We start from the raw sequence: 27,506 nt of genomic DNA on the forward strand, positions 1-27,506 counted from the left end.
AATGTAGAAATATATAATTAAAAACAAACAATTATTGCATTCCTTTTGCCTTTTTGCATTTCCCCAACCATTTATATACTGCATGTTTTATATTGAATTATTTTTTCATCAATGGATGCATTTATTTATTTATTTATACAGTATCCTTGTACATTTATTTATTTATATATGTATTTATGCATGGATATGTGGATATATTTAATTATTTATGAATGTATTTTTGTATTTATTGAATAATAATTTTTGCAGGTTTCTTCCTCCATATTGAAGCCTGTAACAATTGTTATTAAACATCATATGAAATGTATACATGGATATACACCTTTTTCATCATGGTTTTTTATTTTATTTTACTTTATTTACTATGGCACCTGTTTATTTATGTATTGCTTTTTGTTACTTCATGGTTTGCAAGATGGAGACCGTGAATGAGGTGTACATTTGAATGAACATATCTCATTATATTGTTCTTTTATGCATCAATAAATAAATAAAAAAAAGAATGAAAGAAAGAAAGTAGGAAAAGGTTTCTTCTGTTATGCAGTTCCCCCTTAAAGTTCTTCCAGAAAGTCTTTTTAATTCTATTTCTGTTCACCAATCACCATATTCACTCAGATAATGTCTGAACTCCTCTGGTTTGTACCCTTTAAAGCAAATTGCTCTGGTGTTTGAGCATAGGTCAGATATAACAAAGCACAATTAAAAGTAAGTTAAATCTGTTAGCCCCCTTTATTTATAACCAAGGATCTCTAATGCTCATCAAATACTCTTTCCTACGCAAAACTGTTATGTCCCCTCTGCCCCACGAATGTAAAAATTCTACTATGGTGAGGGTTTACGTCATGAATATTAATTACGTAACGTGACGTTCGCCAAGAAGAGCCACACTTGGAAGCTGGGCGCTAGCCAGCTGGCGAATCAACGAACGCTGCTACGTTTAATGTTTGGCTCATAAATATCAATATATTTCTTGACTGGACGCCCAAAGAAGGTTACTTAAGCATCACCAGCGTGACCTTATTAATATTAACGAACCAAGCCGTCGCCATAGTATGCTTTTAGCGAGCCAGCAAAACTCTCGTTCTACGTTCAGCGGCTGTCCTCAGCATCCCCTCGGTGATAATGGCGTGTATGGATGCTGCTGATGCGGCGGTGCCCGAGGCCTAAACGACCGGTGACTGGGAAACCCGAGAGACGTGGACGTGCGGGTTGTCCACTATGCGCCTTTCCTTTAACAACCGGTTACAGGATAACTGCTGTATCTCGTGTCAGTCTCTTTGCTCGCGTGAAACCGAGGAATGAAGTGCTGCAACCATGATGCAAGGTAAAAAATGCACTTTAGGCCCTGATCCAACACTGCCTCTTGAAAGCTATCTAGCGATATTATTTCATTGCATGTAAACGTATTGCATTCTCTACACGACTGTGCATGACACCCAAATGCAGCACGTTTGTTTTGGCGTCTGTCTCCTTGAAGGAGGTGAAGGATTATTGTGTCTCTCACGTTGTGTGCCCGGACTGCATCTTGGCACTAGAGTTTTGCGTGTGTATTTACACCATTTACACACAAAAACGTCCATATTAAAATGGGGGTTTGAAGGGGTCAGATGTGCAAAGATCCCCTATGGAGTAAGAATATGAGACTGCAAGTGAAATCTGCCATCTGGATGCTTGTGTGGATTCTGCTCTGTGGTCCAATGTCCCACATGATCTTGGGTAATTTCGTATTTATTTTCCCATGTAATTTAAAGGGATGTTGATCCAAAAATGATTACTGTCATTATTTACTCACCCTCAAGTCGCTCAACCTTTATTACACACACAAAAGAAAATTCAAAATAATTTTATGGCCGCACTATTTCACATAATAAAAAATAAATATGTATTAGGGCTGTCAACATCCAAAATTATATATATATATATATATATATATATATATATATATATATATACATATATATGTATGTATGTATGTATGTATATATATATATATATATATATAATATTAAAAAAAGACAAATGTAACAAAAGTGCCCCATACAACAATACTCTAAGTCTTCTGAAGCCAAACGATAGAATTTCAGCAGCTGACCGAAATTTAAAGCTGGTGTGTGTAATTTCTGCATCACTACCTTCACCGAATGGAATTGCAAAAATACTCCCTGTTTTCAAACAGATTCTGGACTCCAAACTCCCCTCATCTCCCATCGGTTGTACAAACAAATAGTCCTGCCCCAAACTCGCACTATTGGTTGAGCCAATGTTGCTGTGCCGTGCTCAACAAGCTGCCACATATCCACAGTGTTTACACTTTTAGGTGAAATCAACCTACAAATGGCTTACTTCTAGTTGACTGCATAGAAAGTTGGGACTCGAGAAAGATTTTTAAAATTGAAAAATGTAGGGCTGATGATGTTACGCGTTATTTAAATGTGATTAATTATATTAAAAAATGTACGCAATTAATCATGTCCCCAGACCATAATAAGGAATATTCCTTGAAGTACTGCCTGTTTTCAGCAGGGGGCAATAAGCTCTTTAGACAATGTGCAGCTGTACAGACAACAAACCCCACTCAGATTGCTAGTCACCAATGACAACACAAGATCAGAATGCGTTCTTGCATTCAAACACAGCTGGACGGACCACAATTCTGAATGCACGGATAACATGATGTGATTTTCTAAGCTTCAAACTACGTTAAATTTGACACAGTGACCTAAAAAGGCTGTGTTAATGATGCGACTCAACCAAAGTGAAACGTTTCAAATGTGTACATTGATGCATCCTTAGAAGAGCCTTGATAAGAAATCTATCTCTGAAATGTTGAGGAATTCAATTGCAAAATGTATAGCTGTGTAGACTGTAGGCCAATGAATGTCCTATGTTCAATAATTATGGAAATAAATATATATGACTTTTTAAAGCCACTTAAAGTATGGTCTTTAAAGTATGGTCTTATCAATGCTTTACTCATTTGCCGCCATTATTTTATGCATTTTAATAATCTAAATACATATGGTTATTTAATCATAATATATTGTAATATTTTTTTATTAAAGGGCCTATATTCACAATTATTTATATATACACAATTAATTTGAATCGATTGACAGCTTTAAAAAAAAATGCATTTTTAAGTCATTATTCTCTGATAATGTTCACCTCTGCTGAAGCTCTGGAATGAACTACAACTGCCGCATGGGCACATCAAAAACAGCACAGATGCCATTTGATGTCAAATGCTCTCGTTTGTCTCATTTTCATATGTTGTCGGTGTCTACTTTATGACTTGGAATATAGCGCACAAGTGAAATGGACCACTTCTATTGCGCTTTTTTGTAATTTTGGATCTTGACAGTCCCAGGTCTCATTCACTTTAATTACATGGAAAATATCTGTCTGGATATTATTTGTGTGAGCTATTCCTTTAGTAGTTCCTTTACTAATCATAATGCACCATCCTTGTTTAATGGTATTTCAGCATTCAAGTGAGCATGTAAGCAAGATGTAACCAATTTAATTTCCTTCGATAGGGCCTTTCCCACTGACGGTACTAAAGCCCTTTTTAGGTACTTTACCCCAGGACCAGTGCTTTTCCTTGTTTTGCACCTAAGGAACTATAGATCCTCTTAGCTGTTTTAGGGGACCTTTTTTAGCTCCTACTCCAGGGTAGATACTTTTGGGGCAAATAGGGACTGTGGGAGGTGCTGCAGCCTGTGATTGGTCAGAAACCTGCATTGAGAAAGGAGCGGAGCTTCCACAGCCACCAATAATAAACAAACTAGCTGATAGCCTGCTACTGAGAGGATTGCACTCATTTTACAATTCCCTTAACAGAAATCAAATATAACAAGCAAAGTATCCAAAGAGAATCGCCCGTTTCACACGTGTGTATGTGTGACTTAATCGGGAGACACGCTTTGAGTTTTCATCGCATCTGTATTGTGTGACTTAACAAAAAATAAAGTGAATTCGGGATTGCTGCATCGACTTTTTCTTGATATAAATAATCAGATGTTTATCAAGAGTGGGTAATTTAACTTTATTATACTCTAAACCATCATTAAATCTATTTTACGTGAGGGAAGTATTGCATGCCTGATACAGCGTGGTTATCTTGCATCAAGGCGTCTTTTAGTAAATGAGTGAGTATTTCGGTATGGTAATTTATGCTGAGTCATAAAAGCCTTTATTGTAAAAGATCGTGTTGATAAATAGGTTTATAGTGCATTTTCAACATGTTGTCCATGGAGTTCAGTGTGTGCTGCGTAGTTAAACAGCACTTTTGCCGCCTCGTCTCCTCTCTCACACCAGCTGCTGCAAGGTGCATATTAAACCGTAACCTGAAGTAAGTAAGTAAGTAAGTAAGTAAAATTTATTTGTATAGCACTTTTCTCAGATGAAGATCACAAAGTGCTTCACAACAAAAGAAAGCATAAGCAGCTCTCATAAGTACATCTCAATCACAAAACAAAATAAAATAAAATATAAGTAAAATAAGCAACACTCAAACACATACACAATAGACCGGCGTCAACCATCCTCCAAACTAATCAAAAGCCTCTTTAAAAAGCAAAGTTTTTAGCTGACTTTTAAATTTTTCCACACAATCCAAGCAGCGTATTGAAGGAGGCAAAGCGTTCCACAACCTGGGTGCAACAACTTGGAATGAACGGTCCCCCTAGTTTTAAAATGTGCAAAGGGGCAACTAATAGTCTCTGACCTGTTGATCTCAGACTAAGTGAGGATGTACGCAGCTGTATCAGGTCAGAGATGTATGAGGGTGCCTGTCCTTGTAGGGCTCTAAAAGTTAGGACCAGAATTTTAAAGTGCATTCTGAATAGCACTGGTAACCAATGGAGTGAAGCTAAAACTGGAGTAATATGTGCCCTTTTACTCGTGTGGGTTAAAAGCCTAGCAGCAGAATTTTGGACAGTCTGAAGACGACCAAGATCCTTCTTATTAAGGCAGATAAAAGACTGTTACAATAGTCCAAGCGAGACGAGATAAAAGCATGAATGATCATCTCTAGCTCGGCTTTTGACACTAAGGCTCTTATCTTCGAAATGTTCCTTAACTGAAAGAAACAGTTTTTAATAAGATGTTTTGAATGTTTCTCCAGAGACATGGCCGTATCAAAAACAACTCCCAAACTCCTGAGACTGGGCTGAACAGACGAACCTAAATCACAAATGTGTTTCTTTATCTGAGGGATGCTCTGCTCAGGGGCAATGATTAAAGTTTCAGTCTTAGCTGAATTCAACATTAAAAAGTTGTCATTTAGCCACTGCTTAATCCTACTCAGACAGTTCATTAAAGATGATAATTTAAATAACTCAGTGGGCTTAAAGGAGCAATATAACTGAATGTCATCTGCATACAGGTGATAAGAGACATCTTGAAACTGGCTTATAATCTGTCCTAAAGGAAGCATATATAGAAGGAAAAGAATCGGTCCCAGGACAGAACCCTGCGGAACACCATTCAATAAACCTGCAGTGTCTGACATGTTCTGATTTATATAAACACTAAAACTTCTACCAGTAAGGTAAGATGAAAACCATTTCAGAGCTGATCCAGATATCCCTAATAGTGCCTGTAGTCTATTAAGCATAATATTGTGGTCAATGGTGTCAAAGGCAGATGTAAGATCCAGCAAAACTAACACTGTATGCTTCTCAGCAGACATCAAAATATCGCTTGAAACTTTCACCAGTGCAGTTTCCGTAAAATGTTTTTTACGAAAACCTGACTGATATTTATCAAAAATATCATTATTCTCTAAGAAGGTAGTAAGCTGCTCTGCTACCACTTTCTCTAAAATCTTAGCCATAAAAGGAAGTTTAGATATCAGCCTGTAATTCGAGGGTTGCAATAGGTCCAAACTGGGCTTTTTAAGAACAGGTTCAACAATAGCATGTTTAAAAAAGTCAGGAACCACCCCAGTTAAAAGTGAAGTATTGATCATTTCTACAACGCAGGGGCCAATACTATCAAAAACCTGCTTAAACAGCATAGTTGGAAGAACATCACTCTGGCCATAAGATGGCTTCAGTTTATCTAATAGAGTAGAGACATTGAATAGTGACACAATTTTAAAAGAGAAACACGGATAGGAAAGACCCAAAGTACAGGCCTTGTGTACAGGCGGGGGTAAAATAGTAACTCTGATATCCTTAATTTTCTCAACAAAGAAGTTAAGAAATACATTGCTATTTGACAAAGAGAGCACCGCAATTGGAGAAACAGATGGAGAAACAATAGAATTAATAGTGTCAAATAAAAATTTAGGGTTTTTCTTGTTAGAAGATATTAGCTGAGAGAAGTAGTTGGTTCTAGCATTCGATCAGACATTCATTTAGAGAAGTGGTTAATTCCTAAGATAGAGCCTGTAAACTTCAAGTTTAGTTGTTTTCCATAAACGTTCTATTTTCCGACGTTTACTTCTAAGGCTCTGAATAGATGAATTAATCCATGGGCAGGGCTTTTTAACAGACACAATGTTTGATTTCATAGGGGCCACTTCATCTAGAATTTTGGAACATTGGCTGTTAAAAGATTCCACATACACATTTACATCACTACAACATCTTAGCTGGCATGGATCAAACATAGTAGAAAACCTCCCAGCAACATCCTGGTTAAAAACTCTCCTCTGAGCCTTAATTCTCAGAGGCGGGGGGTCCCGTGGTAGCTTTAAGCTAAAGAAAACACAACTATGATCACTCACATGGACATCCTCCACACTCACATTTACTATCTCAAGACCTAATGAGAAAACAAGACACAAGCTGCGTCTGAGAACTGGTAAATGCTGCCTACGGAGGCTGTATAAGGATGAAATAAGGTGCTATTTAAACTGTTCAGAAAGTTTCTAAACAAACAAAAGTGTAGCTCCGATCCTGGCATCCTTCATCAGTATTGTTGATTTTGTGTTTTACACTAGCACAGTTCTCCCACACCGAGACCCCAAAGCGCTTTCTTAAGCCACTATGCCAACATCTCCAGGCTATAAATTATCATGCTTTGCCAGTTAATATCCACCATGATGCCAGTCCTTAGGGGTGCTTTTTTTGCATAGACTGACAGATTGAGAATATATAAAAAAAAAACATAAGCAATAGATCATGCATTTTTCTTGTTATTGATATCCTTCTATTAGTGCAAGACAGCATGGCATGGCATCATTGCAGATTTGGTCATCCAGGTCAAACTTGTTCTGTGAATCCAAGCACAGAGTTAAATTGTAGATCTGGATGCAAAAAAGAGGCCTTGAAAAAAAAAATGGTTTTGCATTTTTCAGTTGCAGATGTTGAAATATTTATATAAAACATCACTCCCTTGGTGTCTGAACTCAGAAAGCATGTTATACAGATGTTTGTGTATTTCTTACTTTACACTGTATTTAACTATGCACTGAATGTATTACTTTGTATTTAATGTTTATTGACTGACATCTAGATTGATTGTCTATTGTCATATGTTGCACAGAGGAACTGTATATTATTTATTTCTTACACTTGACTCTTAAGGGATAATAATAAATATGAATTTTAACAGGATTGAAAAAGCGTACCCGAAAGGCCTTTGGGATACGGAAGAAAGAAAAGGACACTGACTCCACGTGAGTAAGAACAATTATTGATGTGATCAAGGAAACCAGCTCTATTTACTGGATCTCTAAACAACATACAATATTATTTGCATTAACCATGTTACCACATGACAGATGAATTTACATTTATGCATTTGGCAGATGCTTTTATCCAAAGCGACTTACAGTGCACTTATTACAGGGACAATCCCCCCGGAGCAACCTGGAGTTATGTGCCTTGCTCAAAGACACAATGGTGGTGGCTGTGGGGCTCGAACCAGCGTCCTTCTGATTACTAAATACTGTAGTTAGATTTTGTCACACAGTCTTTAGGGCTGTCAACAGGGTTAAGAAACTAAATGCGAATTTGCATTGAAATATTAACAAAATTTGAATTATTAGAATTTTGTATTATATTATTTGAAATTCGAATTATATTCCGGTTTTAAAGACATTATTTCAGGTAGGGGAAAAAGACATCTGATTTTTAAACCTATGTTGTCTCTTAAATTCACAAGAGAATGCAACATAAGCCAATCAGCATTGTGTTGTAGCGGTTGTTTATTGAAAAGAACAAATCTGGCTGTTTACAAATATGTATAAAATGACAAAGTCAAAAGATTTAGCCAGTTCATATTCTCAAATATAAAGTAATTTTTTTACTTGTATTAAATACACTTGTATGAACATACCTAATGCTTATGCAGTGAGATGCTAATAAGTGTGCAATGCATAGTTAGAAGACACAACTGGCAAAAGACCTTCACCGCTGGGGGCCGTTCACTCTGAATGTGTAAATGTGTTCGTCATTTCTATGTAAGCATAAACTAGACGAACGTCTTAGACAGTTCCGCCATGTCTCGCTATCTTTTCAGTGTCACGTGCAGTCACGTTGCATTTTCATAGTTGCTGTTTCAATTTAAAAGGAACCTTTAAAACTCGTCCCGAGACACCTGCTTTCGGTTTGCTTCGTTGCACTGCTTCTGTTTAAACCCAAGAATGAATGACACACGTGCAAAATTCTAATGCTCATTTTTGCATTTGAATGTGCTTTTTGAGCTTGAATTTGACAAATATTCAAATTTCAAATTTTGATTTGACAGCCTTAACAGTATTTAATGTCTACATAAAGTTGAAAAACCTTTTTGTTTACAATCCACACTTGGCTAGTTTTAAGCATTTTATTATTATTCTCCTCTGCTTTTTGTGACCCCATCTGAACAAACCTATGACCCAGTTTTAAGGGTCTCACTGTATCATCTTCAGTAGATTGACTGATATATCGGTTAGGCCGATTCATCGGCTGATAGTTGGCCATTTTGCAGTTATCTGTGTCGGTCGATAAACGCATTCGCTTGGCCGATTAACAGAAGTGTTAACTTTTCCTTGTGTCAGTTCCAAAATCTACCAATGGATTTCTCAATGGATAGTCAACACTTTCTGTTTTTAAGTTTATTCATCTTTATGCAAATCTGACAAAATATTTATTTTTAGAAATGTTGTATACATCTGATTTGCTGTTAACAGGAGTGGTAATAGAAATGTTTTTATGGGGTGGCAAGGGGGTAACATGTGGACTATGAGGGGTGGCAAAACTAAAGCAAGCGCCCATGCGTAGTTCTTATTAAGATACCAAGCTTCATTGCGACAATTACTAGTTCATTAATTGGGGTCACTATCAAATTATAAATGTCCGTGATACAACACGCTTTTCCACAGGAACCTCATAGTAACCTTTTAGATACCGATTTGCCAACATTAAAACAAATTATATTTTTGCATGATAAAACATATCTCCAGAGCACCAAGACATGGTCTATTGAACACATCAACAAATTCTAAATTTCTCTATGCTTCATAGAACCAGCAATCTGGACTAAACGTCACCACCTTTGTTAAGTGTACCCATGGATGAAAAATGCATTCATATCCCATGTTATTCTGCTAATAAAGTCCTGTAGGCCCATCACCTTTGTAACAGCTGGAATAATCAATTTGAAAGCAAAGATTAACACAAAGTTCATTCTAAATAAAAATAAACCGTACTGAAAATTGTACTGTGGGGGGCAGTGCTGCAAAACTCATGTATATTAATTATGTTATGCACAGTAAATATTATTTAAATTACCTGTTTTAATCAACAGTCATTCTTAATGACTGATTCAAGCACCCAAATAAATAATTCACATAATATGGTAATTTCATTTCTACATCTGCAACTATCAGTCTTGGGATTTTGTTAACCAGTAGATGAATAGATCAGCACTTTGAATAAGAACATGTCTGATTGATCTAGAGGTAACTTTTTGCATTACTTTTTAGAGGTTTTGGATTCTAATTTGCCCAAATAGGACTTTTTATTTTAATAAAGCAAGATTGCATCTGTACATCAGTGGATGGGTGTTACACTTTAAAAATAAAATGCAGTAAAAGATGCAGGGAGGCGAGAGTAACGGAAACACAGACACATTTATTGACAGTTTTGTATATGAAAGAACAGTGATCTCCGAAATTCAGACAGCGACCACCACAAACTCTCTGCCCCAGCAGCAGGAACCCAGAATGCACCTGTGAACGAGATGACACAGTTCACAAACAGCCATGAAACACACTTTGTACTGGTGTGCCCTATCAGCAATCAGCTCACCTTGTTAACTCACACCTGAGAGATTAAGAGAGATGGAGAGAAACAGAAAAAGACAACATGCACACAAACAATACATTCGAGAATCTCTAATAGAGCATGCTAGGTACATTTTATGTCATTTGGAATCAAACAGTTGCATTCTATGTAGAAGGAAAATTAACAACCATTGCTTTCTTCTCTTTCAGGGGATCACCAGACAAAGAAAAATCTGTAAGTACAGCATAGCCCATCAAGTCAAAAAGCAGTCTACAAACTTACTTTAGATAGTGTTCTTAATTAATATTCATTTTGATTGTTCATGTCAAACTTTTTATTTCCAGAAAAAAGCCAATGGAGCACCCAATGGTTTCTGTGGTGAGATCGAATGGGATCGCTATGTAAGTAATGCCAAATTAACAGAAGCATAAATCTCTTTATAGTTAAAGTGAATGCAATTCCCCATTTGTTTGTCTTTTCCATAACAGAACTCTCCCAATGTGGATGATGAGGGCTACAGTGTTAAACCAGGAGAACAAGGAGGAAATATCCTTTCTGCCTTTGCAAGCATATTTGTCTGAACTGTTTCAACAATCCTTGTTATCTCTTCCACTTAATTGCCTAAAGTAAAAGCAATAACTATGGAGATGGAATGTTTAAAAAGTATTAAGATATTACAGCAATTTTGGTTTTGAAATGGTTAGTTTATAAAAATGAAGTACTTTTACTTTAACCTCATTGTAACTAAGAATAACAGTACGTGTGCATGGCATTTTCATTGCTAGCCTTTCATTACTTTCTTGCACCCAAGTTTAACACTTACGGTTAGGTGTTTGTTTAGATCCCCAACCCTATGTTGAGCAATAATAATACTGATGCTTGCCTCAGTTTTTACCCTTTCTTTAAGAATTTTTGAATTAATAATTTTCCACTTGTTTATTTTTATTTTTTCAGGCGTATCTTTGTAATTAAAAACTTCGGTTGTTAAATCACACTTAGATTATGCACTTTGAGAGGTTTACTAGTAAGAGTACCGGTAGACTTGAAAATACTCTTCCTTAATAAGTCTCACCAGCTCCAAAAGTCCAAAAGATGCTCTGCTCCTCCAGTGAGTCAGAGGGTGAGGAAGAACATGAGAAGAAATTTAAGATCAAGATCAAGCCCCTGGCAGTAAATAGTGGCAGCTGTACAGTGTCTACTATGGATGAGCTGAAGGCCTCAGTGGGGACATTGGCGATCTCTCCTTCTCCTCTTGTACGTCTCTATGTTTTACATTCCAGTTCTGTACTGGAAATGATTTTAGCTACATTTGACCAATGTCACTTGTAATCAGCAGAGATGATAATGCTGTATTTCCTCTGTTCTTCTATTTGTTTCCTCACACAGAGAAAGAGTCCGGTAAGCCAGTGTCTTGAGGCCCCTTCATTCTTGAGTTTGTTTCTCATACTTCTCATCAGTCTGCACTTGTAAAGAGAAACATGACTCTTGCATGTGTGTCAGGGTTCCCACAGTCATGCAAAACCTGGATGTATCAGGGAAGTTTCAAATTATTGGCCTGGAAATATCAGCAGTCATGGAAAAGTCATGGACATTTCTATAGTGAATGTACATTTTTCTAGTTACACTTTGCTCTTAAATATTTCATCACCTAAATATTGTTTTTAGGTAGAGCTTGTGTAAAGTAGAACTTGCTCTCAAGCCAAAGTGATGTCCGATTTGTGATTAAATCCATATTTTTATTAGGATACTCCGTTCTATTTATTTATTTGACTGTTTATTAGACTATCACTGAATATGAAAGATCCATCTGGATGTTTTTTTTCTTCCCCTTTTGAATATTTTTGTTAATATTAATGATTTACTGATCTGACACTTGCTCTCTGACCAGGTTTTTTTTTTTTCTTTTATGCTGATCGCAGAGGCGAAGTCCAGTGAGTACAATTTATTAAAATTTTGTGGTTTTGTTTGGTTTGTTTTGGTTTTGTTTGGTTTGTTTTGGTTTTGTTTGGTTTTTTGGTTTTGTTTGTTTTGGTTTTGTTTTGTGGTTTTGTTTAGTTTCTTTCCTGTTTTGATGTTTTTATTTAATTTGTTTTCTGTTTTGTATTGGTTTGGGTTTTTTGTTTTGTTTTTTTGTCTGGATTTATTGAGGATATATGCTGTACATGTTGGCATGCGATCAGATGTGGCGTATTGATTTTGTAGGACTTAGTCATAGATATCTTGGTGTATGTTTTGGACATTGTTTTAGGTTTTATTTCATGTACTGTATAACCCATGTTTTGATGGAGCTTGATACAGCTCACTGATCAAAACGAGTGATCACATTCTCGATATCCTCACCGCATGTTTTTAAAGTGATGTCACACAGAGTTCAGTGGCACATTTGATTTTGTGTTTTTGAAGCTTGTTTTGTGGTAATGCATGCATGAAAGGTCAAAGCAAGGGAGACTTTTTCCCATCAATCAGGTGTTAATTGTATAAGACGGACTGTTCCAGCTCTAAAACCTGATTGGATGACACACGTTCAAAGCTGTTGCCAAAATACGCACACCTGTGAATGCACATTATTGAACACTTCAGTACATTAATGCGCCAAGTTGCAACTGTAAACAGCCTACAGTTATCAACACACAAAAGCTTATAGACTTAATTGGTGGAAGAATGGTTTACTGTGACTGTTGTTTTTAATATGTTTTATATAAAAAAACAGCTAAATGAATAAAGGGGTACAATTACATTGCATCATGCCTCACAATATCCCTTAACTATGGAAAATCAATGTAAAACATTGCCACTTGTTGCTTTTTGGTTTGTTTTATTTCTGATGGTTTTGAAATGTCTTTATTTTCTCCTTTTATATACTTTTATTACAGTGCCAGATGAAACGAAACATGTCAAGTAAGTGTTTTCACTTATTGATTCTTCTGAGCATTGATATTCTATACAACAAATGTTAGGAATCATTAATAAAATGAACAAAAAGTAATACAAATAAAAATTGATAAATATTAAAGTGTATGTATAAATTCATGGTCTTGCATATTCCAGGTGAGGAGATCGCCAGACCAAGACGATCTACTCCAACACCCACAACAACACCAGGGCCTAGTTCAGAAACACCCAGGTTAGTATGCTGTATGGTTGTGGTTCTGCTCATTTTATTAAATGTAATTATATTACTAAAATTTGGGTGTGGTTTGACCTTCTTTTGTTCTTCTGTCTTGCAATATAAGAGAAAACACATCAGCGTTCTTCAGCCCGTCATTTAAGAGCAGTCTTGAAGCACACAACTCAGAAGGTAAATCTTATGCCTGATTGGCAAGTTTAAATGAAGTGAATAACTAATTGTTGACGTCTTACACAACTTATAAGTGATGATGACAATTGTATGGATGAATGCTTATTTCATGTATTCATTTGTGGTGTTATGTTGTCCTCCTGCATTTAGTGTTTATGGTTGAGCCGGAGCTCTGGTGTCAATCTGCCTCTCTCTCCACCACTTCTCTGAGCAGATCTCTTCCCACTGGAGGTACTGCACCACACATTCACCATAGCACGCTGTTTTCGTTCAGGTTGTGGAAGTGTCACAGTCCCGGTGAATTCACCGGTTTGTTTTGGTTTTTTCTCCTTCATGTGTCTTTTTATGGGAACACTGATCATGCCACTAATTAGCGTGTTGACAGCACCTGTTCTCCTTTGATTCTCTGCCTACTTAAACACTTTGTTGTGTCAAGATCTTGGCTGCTGTGTAATTGCTGTTGTGTGTTCAAGTAACTCACCTCAGTTGGTCCTGTCTTGTGTATCTGTATTGGTTGCCCGTCTCTTTCCATTTGTTTGGAGTGTGGTTACCTTGCAGTTTGCTGCTGCTCTTGTCCTTCTGCCCACACATTCTTCAACGGAGGATTCCTCATGGATCTGCTCCCTACTACCACTTCGCTTACACACCTACGAACACACTCTTCACTGAGGATTCCTCACAGATCTGCTCTCCACATGACCATGACGCACACACATCTACAAACGTACTCACCGGCTTCCTGCTGCAGTCGGCACCGTGTTCCCCATGCTTCACCGGCCCTTCTGTATTCTAATTTACTGTCAATAAATCCTGTGAACTGTTCCTCTGCTCTTGGGTCTCTTGCTTTCTGACAGGATGTCCAAAAAGTGGCTGTTTTTGAAAGTGACAGTTTAAAGCATCACGATTGGCCATGTACTTTGTATTGTATGAATCACTATATAACAGTAACGGTATTGGATATTTGAAATGGATAAAATCAGGGCTTATTGTTTCCAATTCAAACCAAATATTATTTCTAAGTCAGGTTACGAAACAATTAAACCTTTGTTCCTCTTTTATCCTGTTAATTATAATGTTTTATTTTATAATATACAGATTGGCAGTAGGCCATCTGGCTGTCCCAAGCATATGGAAATTTTGCATACTGTGCTCAGTATGCACATACTATACACTGCAGGAAGAGTAAGAAAAGAATGGTAGTGTGCTATTCTGAACTTTGCTTATGTCATCTGTCCTTTCAGCTCCACCTCCACTTCCTCCAAAGAACATCCCTGTCACTCCGCCTGGACGCAGTTCTAGCTCTTTAGGATCCTCTGGTATGTACACCACACACACACACACTTTTCTTGAAATAATCAAATTCCAGTTTAAGGCTGTGTTATTGTAATTTTAATATTTAAAGTGAATATTTGTTTTCTAGTTTTAATTTGTTTTGTTTTTATTTTAGTTTTAGTACTTTGGGGTTGCCAAAGCTAATGCCTTAAATTATATAATTGAAATAACGCCATTCAATTGTGCCATTTTCATATTTAAAGAAGGCGTTAATTTGAATCGCAATTAATGTTTAAATAAATGTTGTATTTATATTAATTAGTTGCATCACGAAATGTGTTATAGGGCTGTCAATTTAACACATTAATTCATTGGTATTAATTATATAAAAAACAAAACCGGTTACTAAAATTGATATTGCAAATGATCATGCCCCCTGAGCATAACTTACCACTGGAGCAATTCAAGCTTCATGTTTTAGGAATCACAGTCTGCAGGGGGCAGTAAGCGCAACTTAGTTTTTTCTCTCTCCACTTTTCTCCCCAATTTGGCATGCCGAATTCCCAATGCGCTCTTAAGTCCTTGTGGTGGCGTAGTGACTCGCCTCAATCTGGGTGGCGGAGGATGAATCTCAGTTGCCGCCACATCTGAGACGTCAATCTGCGCAGTTTATCATGTGGCTTGTTGAGCACGTTACCACGGAGAGGTGTGTGGAGCCTTCACGCCATTCTCTGCGGCATCCATGCACAACCCACCACGTGCTTCAGTGAGAACCATATTATAGGGACCACGAGGAGGTTACTCCATGTGACTCTACCCTTCCTTAACAACTGGGCCAATTTGGATGCTTAGGAGACCTGGCTGGAGTCACTCAGCGCACCCTGAATTCGAACTCACGACTCCAGGGGTGGTAGTTAGCGTCTTTACTCACTGAGCTACCCAGGTCCCCCCAGTAAGCACAGCTTTAGCTGTTTTAGCAACGCGCAGCCATACAAACAACAAACCACACATAATGACAGCAAACAGCACAAGATGAGAATGCGTTCTTGCGTTCAAACACAGCTGAATGGAGTGCAACTCCGAATGCAGGTATCTCGATAGGTGCTTTTCTAAATTTTAAACTACGTTTAGCAAGACGCAACATCCTAAAACACTGTGTTTATGATGCATTGCAACCAAAGTGAGACACTTCCTTAGATTTATTATAAGGGCTTTTCTATCTCAGGAAAGATTTATGAATTCAATTGCAAAATGGATTGTTGTGGCCTGTAGCCCAATATAAAGGCTTATGTTTAAAATGATACAAATAAACAATGAAGTCTTCTAAAGCCACTTTTTGTTTTACCTAATCAATTCTGTACCTGTCTGCCACCTGTAATGTTCTGTATTTTAATTATCTGAATCATAATATGTATTACAAATATTATATATATTATTATTTCTAATTATTTAATCATTAAATATTGCATTATTTTTATTGGAGGCCTTTTTCAGCTAATATTGATATATGCTATAAATTGCAATTTAATTTGTTTAATTAATCAGCCGATCATGTAATTAATTTGATAAACAAATGTAATCGATTGACAGCCCTAGTATTTAGGTTTAGATTATGTTCGTTTTTATTTTTATTTCAGTTACTGAAAATGTTTTTATTTAGTTTTTGTTTTATTGCTAATAACACTGGTTTAAAGCTGAAGTTTGTAATTTTTGCGACACTAGCCCCTAATTCCGGAACGGAATTTAAAAAATAAACATTATTTTTAAAACGGTTTTCTTAGTACGCCCTCCGTCTGCTCTTGGTCAAACAAAGAGATAGTCCCACCCCCAACTCACTCTATTGGTTATGTAACGTTGTTGGGGCGGGTCGTTCAAAGACATTTTTATAGTGCCACAGAGACTTGTTTACAGATTTCGAGAAAATGATCCCATGAATGGCTTGTAGTTGTCTCTGCATATTAAGCTGGGATAGAAGTATTTTAACACTAAAAAAGTTACACACTTCAGCTTTAAGATTGCCTTGTTACAGTTCTCAGCTTAATTTCTGCTTTGGCAAAACAATTTTTTACTTGTTATTCTTTTGTCTGAGCAGGTTATTATAGTGTGGTTCCTAGTGTCAGAGGAGACGGCTCAGCCTCGGCCTATCAGGACTCTCTTTTATCAGACCCAGCAGGAGTGGCACCTATGCCTGACCTGGACAATGTTTTTGGACCTGTTGAGACCCCCAAGTCTGGTTCAGACATTGTGCAGTGTAGCTGGGTGAGCTTCACTGACCGCTCACCCGCCAGACCCCCTCCACCAGACGAGCCTGCACCATCTCCACCTCTGTCCTCTTCGCCCGCGGACTCGCCCGCGGACTCGCCTCCGACCTCACCACTTAACTTTCCGCCACCCGCCTCATCACCTCCCCCTCTTCACTCCATCCCGCCTCCAGATTCTCCTCCACCACCCCCACCCTCAGAGTCCCCCCTGAGCCCCCTGCCCCTTCCCAGCTGCTTTCAGCTACCAGAGTCAGAGCTCGCCCAGGAGATGCCCATTTCCCCCACCAGTCCTGGACTGCCTCTAATGCCAACTGAGCTACTTCCTTATGGACCCATACCTTCTCCTCTAGCCCTGAGAGATAACAGCAGAAGAACGCCTGAGGTATCTGGGATGAGAGAGGAGTTTGCTATGTTTGGCACATCACCCAAAGACATCGCAGCAGGAGGGTTCAGGGGAACTCCACCTCCACTGCCGCCTCCTACCTACAGAAACGTGATGGGTTCTCCAGGGCCTGGCAGTGGTGAGTTATCTGTTGTGACTTATGCAAAAGTGCAAAGATGCGCAAGGGGTAAATATACCAAAAGAAAAAAATAAGAAATTATATTTTTACCAAAGAAAATGAAGGCCATTTTTAGGACCCTTTTATATTCTTTGTAAAAATTATTTTCATGATAATTAAAAACACATTTTCACCCAAAATCCCTTTTCTTTAAATACTTAAATGAAAATAGTCCTGTCTAAATAAAATGTATTTTATTTTATTAAAATCTGCATAAATTCAGTTCATTACAACAAATACTTATATATATATACTTACAATTGTACTGTACATATGTATTTACAATTTAAACTACGGTAGATACGTTTGTCTTGACAAACTTTGATGTTGACCTCACAAAGCCTAAAAGTTTAATGATTATACAGACTTTACATTGAGACAAACCATCAGTAAGCTAGCTTGACAGTTAGTCAGACAGAACGTCACTTAGGTAGTCAAATAAACTGCCAGATTATAATTTAACTCCAAGCGAAACTATGTATAATCTGGTATTGACTAGCACACCTACCTTTTAAGTTTGCTAAGTGTTTGTTGTACTGCTGTAATGGCACCCAAAATGCTAATATCACAAACAAGTTTGTTACGTTTATTTAAGAGTTTTGAAATTCATCCAAATTTTTGTCCATTCGGGTGGTGTGCAATGTTGCCACTTTCCAAAGTTTGCATGTGCAATATACTGTACAGACAACATCAAACCTTAATCCATACACTATTAGTTATCAAAGAAGTATTTATTTGAATCTTTATATATCATTTGTATTTTTTTATTTTTTTATATTGCTTTATATTAATCTGTAATATCAACCTCAGTGTTATTTTGTGAATTTGAGAATCTCATCCACGGACTTCTCTAGTAAATTTATTAGCGTTTTGGATTCTTGTGCTCTTCAGGGTCATCCTCTCCAGCACGTGCTTGCACTCCTCTGTCTGCTGGCAGCCCGATCCCACCTCTACCACCAAGACCATCTTCAAGACCTAAACTACCACCTGGAAAACCAAACCTAGCAGATCTGGTATGACTGCTTTACTACACTTTTACTAGCACTGTTGAAATCAAAGGTGTTGATTTTGCTATTTATATTATGTCATCATTTTTGTTAACAGCACCAAATGGTCTGATTCTCTACTATATGTCAAGTCATTTTTATTTGTATAGCGCTTTTCACTACATTGTTCATATATATCATTTCACTGTAGAAATGAACGTAGTTCATTTGACATAAATGGGAGATTTGAAATCCGTCTATAACTAGCCAGTTTGGGTATATATATGATATACATCGGTATACACATACTGTATACATGGGTATATATATCTACACAATATACCCATGTAATGTTGATTCTTTTAGAGTTTTATAGTTAGGTGATTTTTGTTGTTGTTTTTTCTATATAGGCTCGTCCCTTCAGTCCCCCCATCCACTCCTGGAGTCCTCCACCCTTTGCTCCTCTGGCCAGAGCTGAGAGCACCTCCTCCATCTCCTCTGTCACCTCTCTAAGCGCAGCTTCCACACCTACACTAGGCCGAGAACTCAACTTGTCTGTGTCAGGTGAGCCACAGCAGAACTGTCCCATAAACAGCTCAAATCAATTTGAGCTTTTTACATTGTAATGTTATTAAACAAGACATGGCTACTAGTATTGGTCCTCAATTCATGTTTATTTTATAGCCATTTCTGGCTGATGTTGCCTAGGTTTGATGATTATTACAAGGCATAGGTTTTTATTTTGGTCAAGGGCAGGAGGTTCTGTGACCTTTTGGGTAAAATTGTGCCTATTAATGCATTTTAGCATGTTCCAGAGGTCCGAGTCCCCTCACAATGGGCCCCCAGGACACTCTACCTGTGGCGGCCGCCTTCACAGAGACCATCAGCGCATACTTTAAAGGAGCAGATCCCACTAAGTAAGCATGAGCTCTCTTTTGTGGTCAAGTACATTCAAAATTTTGGCTTTAGTCCTGACTCCTCCAACTGTGTCTTACTCTGTGTTGTAGGTGTTTAGTGAAGATCACTGGTGAGATGGTGCTGTCTTTCCCAGCGGGAATCACCAGACACTTCTCCACCCTTCCCACCCCACCAGTGCTGACCTTCACCATCAGCCAGTACAGTCAACTGGAGCAGGTCCTCCCCAACCCACAGCTCCTCTGCTGGTAATACAGACACCGTCTGCAGTGAAGTCCAGTTCCTACATGAACCATTCTATTGAACTGGTTCTTTTTAATGATTCAGTCACACTGATTTGTAAAGCGTTTGTAAATCACCCCACTTTCTAAAAACATTGGGAGTATCTGGAGGCTTACATGTTATAAAAAATGGATCTTGTTTGAGAGAGACACATTTTGAAGCCTTTTGAGGAAACTTGTATTTGAACTTTGAAATGTTTTTGTCTTGCAGTGACATGGCACCACCTACAGGTGACTCAAAGGAGTTTTGGGTGAACATGCCAAACCTGATGAGTCACTTGAAAAAAGTATCTGAGCAGAGGCCACAGGCCACGTATTACAATGTGGACATGCTCAAGTACCAGGTAAAGTTGTCTATATGAATGTGTATGAGCTTAAGCTAAAGAATAGCACTGATGCATTGTAGTGCATGCATTCACATTAAACACACATTGATCTATAAAGCAGACATACAAATACTAGATCTCCTAATAAGTAAATGGGGCCAAGTTTTGGATGGTTTAAAATTTATAAATATGAAACTTTTAATTTTATAGAAGCACTTACAATAATTCTTCTGTTAAAACTCAAGTATTTTTGAGCTGTAAAGTTGTTCAAATCCTCATATTTGCGGCCATTTGAGAGTTTACAGTGATACGTCGCCATGACAACAAAATTGTAAAATTGGATGTAACTTTACAAAAAAAAAGTTTGTATGTGATTTTAGCATACTAAAATATTGTTTACATCTTGTGGCTTTAGTTTTGAAACAGTAAGTATTTTAAAGTTAATTATCTGGCCCCATTCACTTCCACTGTATGTGCCTCACAGTAACACAGATTTTTGAAAAAGAGGGACTAGTCAAAATGTATTTCTGTGGTAATCAACATTATGCCATATATGCTGTTGATTGAGCCTAATTTGTATTGAATCCAGAATATTCCTTTAAGGTCCTTATTCTGGTTAAGGCCTTTTCATAAAGCTATTGGAATATTCCTGTTAATCAGCATATTCTGAATAAACTATGATATTTTTTTCCTGCTATTGTTTTGTGGAAATACTGAATGTGCACTAGCCATTTATTATAATGCATTTTTTGGAATTTAATCAACTCCTTGATTATCATTCTCATTCATGTCATGGACATGTGCAAATATAAATGAGTTACCCGTCTGTCGCTCACTTCGACGTTGTGTCGAAGCGACACTAGGTGTCTATCTTGAGAGCCTTGTGCATCTCTGAACTTGAGAAAAGGCCAATGAGAAATTGGCAGACAGAATTTGCATGTCCCACCCCTGGACATATGGGTATAAAGGGAGGGAAATGTGTCTGTCCATTCAGAAATTTTCTTCGGAGCCGACCGGATGTGTGATCAGCAAGACTCACAAAACTGTTCACCTCATCTCTAAGAGCGTAAGCTGTTGGATCTACGGCGCATATCAGCAGCTTTCTCCTTCTCTGCACGGCAGTGCAGCTTTGCCGCTGGGTGCAGATATTTGCGGCAAACTCTTTTATATTTGTAAAAGAGTTTAATTTTCTAAAAGAGCAATACACAGCAGTGTTGAACGTCCTTTTCAGGACGCGTCTTTATAAAGATGCCCTTCCGCCCCTGTGTAGTTCCTGGATGCGGTCGAGTTCTCTCCACTCCTGACAGTCACAGGTGCTGCCTCGTGTGTCTGGGCTGTGATCACACCGAGGCAGCGTTTGTGAAGGGTTCGTGTTCTCACTGGGAGAATCTTACCATGGCAACGTTGCGGTTGCGGCTTTCCATCCTAAAAAGGCTCCTTCCCACAGTATTGAGGATGACCCCGGATGGCGATGGAGGCGATTTGGGGATGGCAGCGTGCTCGGTTTCGCTAGGTACATCCCACAAACCACCCGCCCCCCGACACGCTCGTTGACTTCCGCCTGGGCTCGGGGTGACAGCGGCTCACCTCACGGCCAGTCAGCCTATCCTCTTGAGACCCCTGAGCTGGATGATGAGCTCACCGCCGCATTGGAGAGTGTTCTGGTGTCTGATGCGGAAGACTCGATTAGGCTGCCACCCTCGGGTCAGCACGCCCAGTCAGTGGCTGACGCCCAGATGGCCGACATGGTTGCCCAGGCTGCCGTCAGTGTGGGGTTGGACTGGAACCCTCCGTCCTCCCCACAGCAAACTTCCCCCAGTTCCTTTCTTCCTGGTAGTGCATGATGAGCTGACTAGTTCGTGGAGGGCACCTTTTACTGCCCGTAATCGACCCCCTCGCTCATCCGCTCTCACTACCCTCGATGGCAGAGCGGTCCACGGGTACTCTGTGGTCCCCCAGGTGAATAGAGCGGTTGTGATCCACCTGTGTCCTGAGAACGCCGCCACCAGGCGGGATCGCCCGGTGCTCCCCTCCATGGCCTGTAGGTTGACGTCATTACTGACCTCCAAAGTCTACAGCGCCGCCGGACAGGCCGCTTCCGCCTTGCACGTCATGGCCCTCCTGCAAGTCCACCAGGCCAATGCACTTAAAGATCTGCACATGCGTGTAGTCCTGACCACGACGTGTTGCAGGAACTGCGCTCAGCGACCGACCTCACCCTCAGGGCCACGAAGGTCACAGCACGGACACTCGGGCAGGCGATGGCCACCCTTGTGGTTCAGGAACGACATCTGTGGCTGAACCTGATCGAGATGTGGGATGTGGACAAAGCATGCTTCCTCAACACCCCCGTCTCCCAGTTTGGTCTCTTCGGCGACACCGTCGAGGACTTCGCAGTAGGACTTTGCAGCAGTTCTCAGTGGTGAAGAAGCAGACGGAGGCCATCTCTCACATCATGCCCCGTTGTGCCACCAGCACGGGCCTTGCTCTGTCTGCCCGCCGAGGGCGTCCTCCTGCAGCTTCCAGTAAACTTGCAGCTCCGCCTCAACTTGGGCCCAGCTCTCAACCCCAACGTTGAGTGCCCCACAGGAAGCACACGACCCCCCCCGTCTCCCGAACACCCTCCGGGACCCGGAAGGCTCCCAAGCTTTCCTGAGACTGACGACCCAGAGATCAAGACGTTTGCTCCGGAGCTGGTAAGCAGACCACTCTGTCCCCCGGTTGAGGGCCGGGAGGAGAATCCTCAGTTCAGTTTGTTTTCTTTGCTGGTACCCACGTTCTCAATAAAGGAACAATTTCCTCTTTCTCTTGGTCACCCGGCCCGCAAATGCCGTTCTCACCCCGGTGCCACACCTCAACAGTCCCGGCACATCGGACGTGGAGCACCCGCCTCCAGACCTATGACGGTTGCTCCCCGGCTGGCCTGTTCTGACGAGTCTAGAGTCTGTGTAGCAAGGTAAGTGCTTCGAGTCTTCCCTCAGCACCAGAGTCTCGGACGTGCTTTTGCCTCCCTGCTCCACAACGCCAGGTACGTCAAAAACTATTGTACCCTTAGTGCCCCTAGCATGGAGCTTGGATGCGTGGCTTTCACTTCCCAACCCTTCATGCTGGCTGCCCAGGACCATCTGACTCGGTTATGCAATTCCCGGCCACGTCGCTGAACCAATCCACAGTTATGACCAAACCTCAGTTTCGGTTCCTCAGGCAAAATCCTGAATGGACAGACGCATTTCCCTCCCTTTATACCTGTATGTCCGGGGGCGGGACATGCAAATTCTGTCTGCAATTTCTCATTTGCCTTTTCTCAAATTCAGAGATGAGCGAGGCTCTCAAGAGAGACCCCTAGTTCCCCATCAGGGAACGGAGGTTACAACAGTAACCTAGACGATTTCCATTGCATGGCATATTCTGAATAAGGCGTTTACATGATAGTTCAAAGAATTCAGATGAATTCAGTCATATTACAGTTGTTATTTACATTTTTAGAAACTGGAATATTGCCTTAACCGGGTTAATGCATTTACATAATGCAGACGTTATCGGAATATGAACATTCTGATTAATATCAGAATATCGCTGTGCATTTGAACACCACTATTGCAATCTATATCTAGAATTGTATTTGTAGAGAAGATCAAATTGTATTTCTCTCAGCATAATGTTCGAAGTAGTGTGTGATATTTTAGATTTGTCCTCACAGGTATCAGCTGAAGGGATCCAGTCCACTCCACTGAACCTGGCGGTGAGCTGGCGTGGTGATGCCAGTAGCACAGACCTCAGGATAGACTATAAATACAACACAGAGGCCATGGCCACACCAACACCCCTCACCAACATCCAGTTCATGGCAGCTGTGGATGGAGGTGTTAACAAACTACAGGCCATGCTTCCACCTGCAACCTGGTGAGGATCAATCAAGAATTTCAAGCAAATCATTATCAAGCAGTATATTGATTTGTAGTAATGTTTGTCCATGCATTGCTTTTTAAGGTACCCAGAGATGCAAAAAATAGCATGGAAGATCCCAGAGCTGTCACAGCGGTCTGAAAATGGAGGTAATTATTCTTCAAATATTAAATGATTGGAGGGCTTTGCTTATCTTAGCTTATGTTGTCATCTGTACAGTGTAATACACTTAGCATAATGCCCTAGTAATAGTAAATGTGAGTACTCTGTTTTATTTAATTAGTGTTTTTAAATGTTCTTATAAAGCTGATATTATGTGCCATTCCCAATTGTCCTGTCATTATGTATCCATATATCCAGGGGTGGGCGCTCTACTTGCTCGCTTCCAGTTAGCCGAGGGCCCCAGTACACCATCACAGCTCACAGTGCAGTTCACCAGTGAGGGCAGCACACTGTCTGGCTGTGATTTCCAACTTGTAGGCTCAGGCTATAGACTCTCCCTTATTAAAAAAAGGTTTTCTGCAGGTACGTGAATTTAAGTGAAATCTTTCCTGAACATTTTTGTTCAAAGGACCAAATACCATATAGTGTAGGTTTTATGACATATTTAGTCTGTTTTTATATAAGATTTAAAAAAAAGTATACTCATTTTGAAATTGCATGTAAGAAATCTTTCATGGAAATGCTTGATATGTGAATAAACTCTCAAATCTCTGCTCTTGGCTGAGGTGGATTTTGTAGAGTTTTGCATTAGTTAAACCGTGCATTAAGGTGATGGAAATGGTTTATTTGCCAAACGATGGCGTGTTTTGACCATTTGTGCACATGTAATGAGTTTGCGATAGCTTGATGTGACTGGCCCAATGAAAGGTCTGACCTTGGCACAAAGTCATTCGAACATAGCCCTTGACATTCGGAAGTGTTTCACCCACAGCTTGTTGTTAAAGTGGGTCTTTACAAGCTGCCAGAACAGTTTTGAGAGTGGGCACTCCTAGGTATGCGGAGGCTGGCGGCGTATGGTCATCGCAGCCAATTCAGCCCTCATTATATTACATATTACACTTACTCTGCGATGTCTCCTGGCAGCATTTAATAAAACGAGGAACAATTGCACCAATCCTGCAAGTCAAACTCTATCCGAAGCAAGGAGGTTATTCAGCTGCTCCATCATGACAAGGCGACTCCCTCAAGATAATGCGCATGAAGTAGTGGATGGAAGTGTGCAAAGATTCATATTTTCTTTAGTCTACTTTTTAGAAATGTGCTTAAAAATTATAAATATTTCTATGGAGACGCTATTGTCTGCTTTACTCTAGGGATGCATCAATACCACTTTTTCACTACTCAGACTGATTCTGATACCCTAAATTTGGATATTGACTGATCCGAAAAAGTGTTCTTTTTGTGTTAACAAGTTTAAAGTATTTATACCTCAATGTGTGTTTCTTTATGTAAAGAAACAAAACCCTTTAAATACACATTTCATTATAAAATGAAAAACTGTTGTTAACTAGTCTACTGGATGATGTAGCGCGATACTTAACAGTAAATCCAGTGAAGTTGTTCAAATACAAGCCAGTTCTGTAATAATAATAATCTGCCCGATTTGTTTATAAAGGTCAGTATTGGAGGCGATACCAATCCAGGTATCTGATTGGTGCAAACCTACTATGTGCTATATTTTGTTTTATGTGTGATTTATGTAGATGTATGTTTCAGGTATTTTTTTATTTATTATTATTATCTCTCTATAGGTAAATATTTGGCAGACAACTGATGAAGCTGCAGCAATGACCTGCTGTGTGGACTGTGAATGGGACATTAGGATGCTCTTTTGGCACTACAAAGACTTTCGAAAAATGTTTTTATTAAAATTCCACAAGTACAGCACTCAGAATATAATCTCTGGTGTAGAATTATCATCAGTGTGTTTTGTGGGTGTGTGTATGTGAATATTAGCAAAGGTTTTTGTGTGTGTATGACACAACTTCAGGACAAATGCAATATGTTGACTTTTCCAATGGTTTTTTGGTGAAGCAGTGTTTCACTTTTCAATTTTGCACATTCGCTCTGCCCCATTACAATGAACATTATAATTTGTGTTTTATTTCCAGATATCATTTCACAATAGTTCTGTTGAAGACTTTCAATTGGCGTTTGATCCTATTATTGTTCTACAGAGACTACAGGTGAAACTCGAAAAATTAGAATATCGTGCAAAAGTTCATTAATTTCAGTAATTCAACTTAAAAGGTGAAACTAATATATTATATAGACTCATTACAAGCAAAGTAAGATATTTCAAGCCTTTATTTGATATAATTTTGATGATTATGGCTTACAGCTTATGAAAACCCCAAATTCAGAATCTCAGAAAATTAGAATATTGTGAAAAGGTTCAGTATTGTAGGCTCAAAGTGTCACACTCTAATCAGCTAAACACCTGCAAAGGGTTCCTGAGCCTTTAAATGGTCTCTCAGTCTGGTTCAGTTGAATTCACAATCATGAGGAAGACTGCTGACCTGACAGTTGTGCAGAAAACCATCATTGACACCCTCCACAAGGAGGGAAAGCCTCAAAAGGTAATTGCAAAAGAAGTTGGATGTTCTCAAAGTGCTGTATCAAAGCACATTAATAGAAAGTTAAGTGGAAGGGAAAAGTGTGGAAGAAAAAGGTACACAAGCAGCAGGGATGACCGTAGCCTGGAGAGGATTGTCAGGAAAAGGCCATTCAAATGTGTGGGGAGCTTCACAAGGAGTGGACTGAGGCTGGAGTTACTGCATCAAGAGCCACCACACACAGACGGGTCCTGGACATGGGCTTCAAATGTCAAACGCCTTACCTGGGCTAAAGAAAAAAAGAACTGGTCTGTTGCTCAGTGGTCCAAAGTCCTCTTTTCTGATGAGAGCAAATTTTGCATCTCATTTGGAAACCAAGGTCCCAGAGTCTGGAGGAAGAATGGAGAGGCACACAATCCAAGATGCTTGAAGTCCAGTGTGAAGTTTCCACAGTCTGTGTTGGTTTGGGGAGCCATGTCATCGGCTGGTGTTGGTGCACTGTGCTTTATTAAGTCCAGAGTCAACGCAGCCGCCTACCAGGACATTTTAGAGCACTTCATGCTTCCTTCAGCAGACAAGCTTTATGGAGATGCTGACTTCATTTTCCAGCAGGACTTGGCACCTGCCCACACTGCCAAAAGTACCAAAACCTGGTTCAAGGACCATGGTATTGCTGTGCTTGATTGGCCAGCAAACTCGCCTGACCTGAACCCCATAGAGAATCTATGGGGCATTGCCAAGAGAAAGATGAGAGACATGAGACCAAACAATGCAGAAGAGCTGAAGGCCGCTATTGAAGCATCTTGGTCTTCCATAACACCTCAGCAGTGCCACAGGCTGATAGCATCCATGCCACGCCGCATTGAGGCAGTAATGTCTACTGAGTACATATGCATGATTATACTTTTCAGAGGGCCGACATT

The 27,506-nt window shown here is 39.5% G+C and overlaps 1 protein-coding gene across 1 annotated transcript; it reads left to right on the top strand.

Annotated features, from left to right (window-relative positions):
- The first annotated feature begins 927 nt into the window (after nucleotides 1–927).
- LOC127645333 (SH3-containing GRB2-like protein 3-interacting protein 1) lies at nucleotides 928–26,218 on the top strand. Its single transcript, XM_052128915.1, has 23 exons — nucleotides 928–1,324; nucleotides 7,564–7,627; nucleotides 10,430–10,454; nucleotides 10,565–10,621; nucleotides 10,709–10,766; nucleotides 11,293–11,474; nucleotides 11,607–11,618; nucleotides 12,140–12,151; nucleotides 13,094–13,118; nucleotides 13,269–13,344; nucleotides 13,454–13,518; nucleotides 13,669–13,749; nucleotides 14,760–14,834; nucleotides 16,883–17,572; nucleotides 18,503–18,624; nucleotides 19,008–19,161; nucleotides 19,403–19,514; nucleotides 19,605–19,760; nucleotides 20,005–20,137; nucleotides 23,820–24,022; nucleotides 24,110–24,174; nucleotides 24,386–24,550; nucleotides 25,780–26,218. Exons 1-23 carry the CDS (start codon nucleotides 1,315–1,317, stop codon nucleotides 25,800–25,802), a joined length of 2,565 nt encoding a protein of 854 aa, XP_051984875.1. The 5' UTR covers nucleotides 928–1,314; the 3' UTR covers nucleotides 25,803–26,218.
- Nucleotides 26,219–27,506: the final 1,288 nt, after the last annotated feature.

Source organism: Xyrauchen texanus, chromosome 6 (genome assembly GCF_025860055.1).
Source record: "Xyrauchen texanus isolate HMW12.3.18 chromosome 6, RBS_HiC_50CHRs, whole genome shotgun sequence".
Lineage (NCBI taxonomy): Eukaryota > Metazoa > Chordata > Actinopteri > Cypriniformes > Catostomidae > Xyrauchen > Xyrauchen texanus.

Excerpts from the sequence above, each read along its gene's own strand:
- LOC127645333 (XM_052128915.1), top strand. Across the intron at positions 13,750-14,759 it reads CAGATCTCTTCCCACTGGAG|CTCCACCTCCACTTCCTCCA; the intron begins GTACTGCACCAC and ends CTGTCCTTTCAG. Across the intron at positions 19,162-19,402 it reads ACTCAACTTGTCTGTGTCAG|CATGTTCCAGAGGTCCGAGT; the intron begins GTGAGCCACAGC and ends AATGCATTTTAG.